The 9,429-nt window shown below is 41.0% G+C and overlaps 1 protein-coding gene across 10 annotated transcripts in view; it reads right to left on the bottom strand.

Annotated features, from left to right (window-relative positions):
* Positions 1-2,262: 2,262 nt before the first annotated feature.
* The window catches only part of LRRC8D (leucine rich repeat containing 8 VRAC subunit D), a 46,009-nt gene continuing 38,842 nt past the window's right edge, over positions 2,263-9,429 (bottom strand). For all 10 annotated transcript variants that reach the window (XM_048944128.1, XM_048944126.1, XM_048944131.1 and 7 more), the window contains one exon: positions 2,263-7,484. In XM_048944128.1, coding sequence (XP_048800085.1) covers positions 4,912-7,482 — 2,571 coding nt within the window. In that variant the 5' untranslated portion in view covers positions 7,483-7,484 and the 3' untranslated portion in view covers positions 2,263-4,911. The remainder of the gene's footprint in view (positions 7,485-9,429) is intronic.

Here is a 9,429-nt window from a genome sequence, read left to right as displayed (position 1 = left end):
TGGTTTAAGTGCTGAACACACTGTACAAGCACAAGTGGCCAGCCTGAACTGGGAACATTTCTGCTAAAATAACCCATCATTCAGGGAACCTGAATGTAAGCTAATCAGCGGTCCAGGTGGCAATTTTAACAACTCACAGCAGTGGACAAGAGGTTAAAGTCAATGTTAAAAACACAACATTTTTTCTCAATTCTTTTGTGACTGGTAACATTAAGGACCATCTTAACATGTTCCTAACAAAAACGAAATAAAAACAAAAACAAACTTGCTTGAGAAATGTTTAATTTAAAGGCCCTCACAAAATTTACATCTGAAAAAAGAGAGCACCCTGGCTGCGAAGGGCACTGCTGCCAACCTTTGCCTTGCAGTGAGGCTCACTGGCCATTACAGCATTGCACCATGGTTGCAGATGGCCTTACTGTCATTTGGGAATGCAATGTCTCACACTACACCTGTAACAAAACTGGGGCTAACACATCTTCAGAGCTCTTTTCCAAGGAATCTCAAACTTCAGTCCTCCTGAGCTGCTTGGCAATCAACACATGCAGGCAGAAGTCTGTCTCGGTCTGCACTTCTGTAAACACATTTCTTATCTTTTGATTCAGCACAAACAGCACATAAGCAGTTGCTGTCTGGCTCATGTTCCAGCTGTGCTGCATTAACTGGGAGGAGGATTACTGGAATCACCATCACTAACCTGCTGCTAAGTCTTGGCAAATGTTTGGCAGGAATGAGTTAGGGAACAGTATTTCTGCATGAAGCAGGGTGACAGTCTTCAAGACATCCTGAGATTTCTTACCTCTGAGATTTTGTCTGAATCAATTGTTCTGGGATCACACATGAGAAATGCATTGATAAGACTCTGCTAGGCAGTTAATGAAGAGACTGCCTGTCCCTATTTGATCATGCTACATGACCTCACTGCTACATAACTGGTGTTTTTAATAAATGAAAAAAAAAATAAAATCAATGATTGTTAAAGAATCCCTGTTTTTTAAACAGGAAACTTGAATCTTTTTGATACCTGTTTCCCCAGCTGAGGCAAACATGGGGACAAAACCAGAAGTAAGTCCCACGTAGTAGAACCCCCAAGAAGTCCCCAGTCCTCCCATGGGTCCAGCACTCTTCTGGCTTTTTAGCCACCCTGCTCAGTTCAGACAGAACTGCAGTGCTGTGCTCCCAGATATCTGCAAGGCCAGTAATTCCATCACATGGGGCCACACGAGCCCCAGTGAGCCACCCTTAGCTCACTGCTGCTGTGCCCTATGGGCTCTGCCATTCACACTTGAACACCTCAGCAAATTCAAGGCTTTTATCCTCATCCTTAGCACCCTCACAGGTTCACATCCCACACACCTGACAGAAGCCTCATTTTTGCATGATCACAAGCTACAGATTTACTCAGTATTGCCAGGTTCCTGCACACAGTTTACTGTCCTGAGAATGGGGGAGATGTGAAATCTAAAATTATTCCTGCAAGGAGTCAGGATGACAGCCAACATCACTGCTGTAGCAGCACCTAATTCGCCTGACCTGACTTTAAGAACAACAGTTCAATCATTGCCTTCACATAAATGTAACACCTTTACATTCTGTGTACATGGAATGACGTTAGAAAGAACAGCTATTTCCCTAAGATTTGTATTAAAACACAGTCCATTCACTAACATTGAAGAGGGGAGAATGGATCCCCTATGACCAGACATGAACAACAGTGTAGCAAATGGGGAAGCCCAGATGAGAGGGAGCAGCTCAGGACTGCAAAGCCATCTATCTAGCAGCAGAGAGCCTTTGCTTAGTACAACATCTTCCAGCCTGCTCATAATGCAGTATCTCAGTTTGTGCCACAGGATGCACGTGTTCCAAAAGGACAACTTACTGGAAAACTGAAGGATCTTCTCAGAATTGTGTTGCAGAGGTGGAAACAAACAGAACAGGCAACTCCTATTTCCTCTTATCTAAAGGAACACAAACATTTTTCTTCCAGAGTCACAGGTACTGTGCAAACCGTGCAAAAATCTGCTAGTCAAGTAAAAATGGTGGTACCTCGTTTAAGTTATGTGTTAAGTAATGAAGAAACAATCCCACCCTTCTTGACATAATGTGTTGTAGTTAGAAGTGATACCTACAGAACTTACTAGGAGCTCCTTACATCTTCTCCTTAAATTTAGAGGCACCAGAGAGCAAGTTCAACATAAGACACTTGAAATTGGAGACTTCACTATGCAAACATGTTTTCCCCCCAGAAATAATAGATTAGAAGAAGATATGAACATCTTATTTATTAAATCAAATAGAAATGCAAAATATGTTTCACATGCCTTACATGGAAAAAAGATGAACTTCCAAGACCTTAAAGCAAGAGTGTGTCAGTTGACAGGCAGGAAATGGGAACATTATAAACAGTCACAGAGAGAGGAAGGACTGGGGAAGGAGGCGACCTGGGGAAGATGGGCAGTTCTTCCCCACGCTGAGAAAGTTCTCCTAAAAACAGGAATGGAGGTTATGATGAGTAAGCATCACAAGCCTGAAGTTAAAACACAATTATTTGGAGGAAGTTGCCTAAATGAGTACAACTGGCTAATAACTAGTCATACAGGGATCTAATTTATTCATACTGTACTCATATTAAGTGAACATGGGCTTATTTTTGAACAACAGTAGGGACACTAGGAGCATCAGAAACATCCAAAAAAGCTTTTTAAAAAAGCAGGATCAGCCCATGGCTGCATTCTGTGAGACGCTGCTATTAAATTAAGGGGAAAAAAATTGAAAAATGTAGAAATAGTTCTAAACGTTTTAATTATTTTGCCATCTTCCAACTGTTCCTCCCTCCTATACATAATTTCTTGGAAACTGAAATGACAGTCAACATCAAATACAATTCACACACCAATATTATATCCCAGTTTTTCTAAGAGTTATTAGTCCAGCCATTTTAAAGTGATCTATGTGCAAAAAATTAACATGTGAAAGAGTTTCTTAAAAGCACAACAAAAAATCCGCTGCAGCCTTAACAACTCCTAGTCGAAAAAAAAAATAATCTGAAATTAGCACAAACATTTCCCAGTGCAGAAGAGATCAGTAACTGCAAGTGTTGTGCCAAATCTGTGCCTTGGTGCTGCAGAACTGTCAGCATCACAAGCTTACCAGCAGCTGGCAAGGAGAAAATAGACCGTACCTCAAAAGTGGGAAAACCACCGTTCACTAACCAGCCTCCTGGTACACATAAACATATGGCATAGGTATGTATTCGGAGACTGCTACCTACAGCTGAGAACAGTCATCCTAGCATGACTGATAGTAAATGATTAACAATAAAATGTGCAAGAATCGTAAGAGTAGTATTTAAATTATTTCTGACTGCTCAATGCCCCTAGGCCTAAACTATCCCCTCATTAAGAGTGGTGTAAGTCAGGGCAGCTCTGGTGAAGCTGCAGTAAAAATTGCTGTGCATGAGGATTTGTGTGTGAGAAGAACAGTCCCTTGAACATCAGACTAGTTCAGTCCTGACCGCACTACAATAGGGAATTGTGTTTAAACCATGAGTAATCATGTAATCATCTCCCAGCATAGTACTTCTTTTCTGCAGACATGGAATGTAAATGGCCAGGATTTACAACTGATGATTTTGCAGATTTAATGGATTGTATTTCTTTCATGGTTCTGGCAATGTAATCTCAGTTTAAAAAACAAAAACCAAAAAACAAAAAACAACAACACAAAAAACAAACAAACAAACAAACAACCCAACAAAAACCAACATCACCAAATCAACCAAACAAAAAAATCCCACACTCACCGCTGTCTGCTTTTTTTCTTTATTTGATGACTCAGCTGGCACACATTTAGGGTTCTCTAACAGTGCATAAATGTTCAAAAATATCAAATTACTAGGGCTGGGGTAAGGGTATCCTACAGTTAAAGTCTATGTGTGGAAGATATGCTACAATAGGTGATAAAGCTAAATCACGTTTGGGTAATTCTAAGTCTCTGTCATTAGTCTGGAAAATAGAGCAGACAACCCTGTTCCTGGGCAAGGGCTGTGAAACAAAATAATCACTGACTCTTGTAAAACGTCTCGAGTTTCCCAGACGGAAACTCTGAAGAGAAGCAAAACACCAGCAATAAAGTCACCTGCTGTTTAATGACTCTCAGAAGTTATCGTGCAGAACAGTCAAACATCAAAACTATCCCCAGCTTGGAAGGCCAGTGGCACTACTCTCCCTTTTACCACTCCCTGCTACTCAGGACAAAGGAGCCTTACGGAAGCTGGGGTAGAAGAGCCGTGGAACAGGACAGGTCCTCGCAGCTCTGAAGGAGTCACACTAAGTCATAGACAAATCTCATCCAAAACCATGAGGCCTTCAGAATGAAGAACGAGGGCAAACATATTAGGCCCCATGCAAACCACATACCTTAGTGCAGGAAAATGGTGGCTTCGTTTGCTGAGAGTAGCTAAACACTAACAACACACCAACGTGTGTTTCAAGTGCTATTAGAACCGTCCCATATACAATACTTATCTTTGTTTTTCCTCCCACAATGCACTAAAGTAAATCCAGACCTTAAAGAATAACTTGCATAGTAAGAAAAGGTCATCAATTTAATCATTTACTTTAAGCAGGCAAGCAAATTTGTAAACATTCAAAAGCGGCAGCATCCAAGTTACAAACAATTTAAGGAAAAAAGAATTGAGATTATTAAGGTTCTTTTTATCCTCTCAAAAATTTTGGAAATAATCTTTTTAAAACACTGCAAACATTGACCACTCGGTTACACCTCTTATAATCCCACTAGCAGTCTCGCCTTCCAAGGAAATCTGCTTTCTAAAAACGCATGGTCTCACAATAGCCACACTTTTTAGCATTTACTGTTTGGAAGTTAGCTATTTGAGCATTTCACCTCAGCTTAAATCCCATTAGCAAAGGGAATGCTTGTGTCTTGGTTCAATACCTCTTTAACTTCCAAGGGCAAAGTGTCAAAGAGGTGATCTTCCACGACAAGCCCACTTTTCCTGAGAAGCTGACACTGCCCCAGCGTGGCTGGCAGACGGTCCAAGCAGTTTCCCTTCAGTTCCAGATGAGTCAGCTGCAACAGTTGACCAACTTTATCTGGGATTGAGGTAATACAGTTTTGTCCCAGACTCAAAGTCCTCAATTTAATGCATTTAAACAACTGTTTTGGCAAAACGTCGACTTTGTTTCCCGTGATGTGAAAATGCTGCAGATTTTGAAGCAAACTTATTTCCACTGGAATCACTGCAATTGAGTTGTAGCTTACATCTAAACATCTAAGTTTCTGTAAACTGAACACTGCGGCTGGTAAGGATTCGAGTTTGTTATTGGAGAGGTAAAGAGACTCTAAGTTCTTTACGTGGGTAATGGAGGAAGGAATGTTGACTATTTTATTGTGCCACAGCTTTAAACAAGTCAATCTTTTTAAGTGCTGGAAACTGATGATTTCTTCAATTGTGCGTATGCTATTTGATTTTAAATCCAGTTCCTGTAAGTTAGAGAGGCTGAAGATGGCATGGGGAATTCTCTCCAGTTCACAGTTCTGCAGTTCCAACTCCGCAACATTCATCATCTTCTTAAGGCTATTCAGTACCACAAGCTTAGTGCCGTCATTATGAATGACCAGTTTTGTCAGATGTGGTGCCACATCTGTGATATTGGGGGGGATTTTGGTCAAATTGCTCTTCACGTGGAGAATTTTAAGGTGTCTCAACTCTCTGAGAGACTCAAGCCCTATCATTTTATTATTTTCAGAGTTCAAGTTGCCTATCAAGTACAATTCTCGGAGGTTTTTGAGCAAATACACCCACGCAGGAATTTCTGCGACATCTGTGAATTTTACATAAAGGCATCTCAAATGGTCCCGGAGGAAGCTGAAGGCAGTCTGCTCGACCTTTGCAGGGCAGTGGCACAGATGAAGTTCCTGAAGATTTGTCATCTGGGAGATTTTTGCTGGGATTTTCGCTTCAGGAATCAGCTCCAGTTTTAACACATCCAGATCCGTCAGATCAAAGACTGCATCAGGGACCCCCGATAGCATAAAAAGGTGCAACTCTTGCTTATCCTGGGCATTGCGGGAAACGTGCTGCCGCAGCTTTTCAAAAGTCCATTCGTGGTTTAAACTAATTTCACGTAGTTTGTTCTCACTTACCTCTGACAAGAAGACACCAAACCTTTTAGAATAAAGCTGGTCGTACTGATCTACCATATGCAAAAGAAACGCAAAGTCATTTTTCACATCAGGAATATCACTGAAACTACTCTCTTCTCTGACCTTTTCAAAGGAATATTCTTTTAAGGGTATTCGGAACAGCCAGAAGAGCGTGTAGAGACAGATAAAACCATAGACACAAATGAGAGAAATATAGCTGATAAGCAGCTTCTTCAACATGTAAGCCATGTTGTGCGTACATTCAAACTGCGTGTAGCCAATCAGGTGTTCCACTTTTGGGTTGCAGATGTGTTCAAAACTAATGGTGTTGACAAAGTTTGCAGTATAGCAGAGAATAAATATGAACTTAAAAGTCTTGATGATAGTCTGGCCAACGTAGAGTTTGTAAATCAGATCGCTGTCCTCCACGTGAGCCCGGAACTTACGGACCTTCTCAAACAGTGCTTTGGCTTGTTCTCCATCTTTTTTATCTAAAATAGTGACACTGGGAACTTCAATCATTGGCTTGTCAGCTGAAAATTTGAAGCCAGACTTTGTTATCATGGGGGTGCTGGCACTTGGGCTTCCTTCATCACTGCTAGTGGAAACATACTTGGGCAGGGACTGGGCACCAGTTAACCTCTGTTTGTTCTCCTCAGAGTCCTCACATGCTGTTTCAGACAGTGCTTTTGTAGTCCAAGGGGATTCAAAACACTTCCCTAATATGGACACAAAATGCTCAATTTTTGAGCAGGTCTTGGGATACTTGAACCAAAAATTGCTACTGACTATTAAAATAATGGTATGGATGAGAACAAGATAGGGAAAATACTTTGAATACCAAGGAAGAGCCAAATGATAGCACATCTGGTTAATAAATACATATTGCTGAAAATCCAAATTTGTTTTGCGGCCTGAAGAATCCTTCTGCTCCTTCTTCAGCTCCTGACTTGATTCAGTGGGTTGATACTGAGGAGAGGTAGCTCTGCTCAGAGGTACATCAGGTGTTACAGTAGGGGCACTTCCAAAAGAAACCGTTCTCGTTGATGCTTCTTCTCCTTGACCAGTGGTTGTTTCAACAGTGGTAAAGTCAGCCTTCCCTGATGTGCTGGGTTGTGCTTTTGAGTTTATAGTAGACTGCAAAACTGGCAAGCAGACCACCTGGTCTTTGGTCAATTGCATGGTTCCAGCAAAAATGGCAACCATTAACATCACAACCGCTAGATAATCCATAAATACATCCCACCATGGTTTCAGGATACGATAGGTTGGCTGGATGTCATTGAGCGATGCAACTTCTGCAAGGGTAAACATTCCTACAAGAAAACAAAAATGAAACCAGTGAGCAGGTTATTTTACCATTTGAAAAACAATCACGCCATGGACATATAAGCTTCAAAAAATGTAAGTTTTCATTATATTTTGTTGGATATCACACGTTGTCTATCGTTTCACCCAATACCTTTCTCTCAAGGGATATGTACAGAAATGAGTCATTATTTTAGGACCAAAACAGAAAGATTATCACGTCACAGTACAAGCACCGAGGCCTGGTATATGCAACTGAAATATCTAAGACATCTGTAGCTGATATGTATTAGCAACAAACAGAAAAAACTGACTACCTTGTATAAAATCTGATTCTGTAAAAATGACTGCTTGGGTCTTTGAAGATGTGAAATTCACCATTAACTGTTTTTGTAGTACCTTGTATTTAAAGTAGATAGCACTTGCTAGATGCTTTGCACATTGGTCATGACTCGCACAGCATCTTGTACCATTATGAGCAAGGCTTCTCATTTCTTTCTGTCTAACATAGTAACAGTCTATCTCCCACTTCTTGCTATTCAGCATCCACAATGACTACCAGATGGATTAGTCCCTCACCTTAAGTATCAACCCACAAGAGAATGTCTTGCCATTACTATGTGAAAACCCAGTACAATTTCATTTTAGGATGTTTTTTATGATGTTTTATACTGAGAAAGCTACGATGTAGTTACTGGATCAAATGGTAATGCATACAAATATTGTTTCCCCAATTAATGAATCATAAAACAGCTTGGATTGGAAGGAAACTTAAAGATCATCTAATTGTAACCCCTGCCATAAGCAGGACTGCCACCCACCAGTTCAGGCTGCCCAGGGCCTCATCCTGCCTGGTCTTGAGCACCTCCAGGGATGGGGCACCCACAGCTTCTCTGAGCAGCTGTGCCAGTGCCTCACCATCCTCTGAGTAAAAATATTTCCTCTTAATGTCTAATGTAAATCGCTTCTCTTCTACTTAGGGGAAAAACAATGTCCTCAATTTTATGGGGAAAATATATTTTTTATATCATTATCACAGTGTGGTGATGGTGAGCACTTGCAGATGCCCAGGAAAAGTCAAAATATTAAGAGGTACTCAGAACAATGGATCCAATACAGTACCTTGTTTTGGGCTTTCCTTATGCCAACACTGAATTTAGACTATTTTAAGTTTTTATTACCTGTTCTTCAAGCTTATTGACTGGACTATTCCTTGGATTTGATATGAAGCCTTTTCACTGCTAATTTTCACCTCCTTTTATGGGTGCCACATTGGGGTTGGGGTTTCACAACCAGCTGTAGGGATGGCATGGCTGAGTAAGAGGCAAACTTGGAAATCTGAGCCTGTGGTTGACTGCATGAGCTGTGACTCACTGTCCTGTGCCTTCTCCCCTCAAGGCCACTGTGGGCTCCATTTACAACATCAGTGCAAAAACTGTAAGCAGGCAACTCAGTAAGTACTATGCAGATGAAACGTCTGATTTTTCACAGTAAAATCACGTCCTCATGACGCACAAGGCACCAAACAGACCTTGAGCATCAGCAGAAGACACAGAGATCTAGTTCCAAACTGTGGTTCCTGGAGAGAAGAAGCTTTCAGTTTCCGATACGGAATGTAGGGACATAGTCTCCTTTTAAAATAGCACGTTAGTTCAGTATTAGTAAGAACAAATTTTGAGTCAAGCCTGTTACAGTACAATATGCAGGGCTGCACAGCTACACAAAATAAGGAAGACTTCTAACTTAAGCAAAACAATCTTTTCTCCAAAACCCGTTGTCTCCAGTTCTGTAAGCTGGATGACTCTCTAGGATAGCATTAGACTCCCCTAGCTCCAAATCCAATATCCCCATTCAGCCACTGAGGTGTTTCTCTCTAGAAAATATTTCTTTGATATAAGCTAATATAACTGTTCTAAGTGCAACTGCTTCTTCCTACCTCCTAAGGAGGAAAAA

This window comes from Lagopus muta, chromosome 5, assembly GCF_023343835.1.
Source record: "Lagopus muta isolate bLagMut1 chromosome 5, bLagMut1 primary, whole genome shotgun sequence".
NCBI lineage: Eukaryota > Metazoa > Chordata > Aves > Galliformes > Phasianidae > Lagopus > Lagopus muta.
The sequence above is the reverse complement of the archived record's forward strand: the minus strand, read 5'-3'. Positions and strand labels throughout refer to the sequence as shown.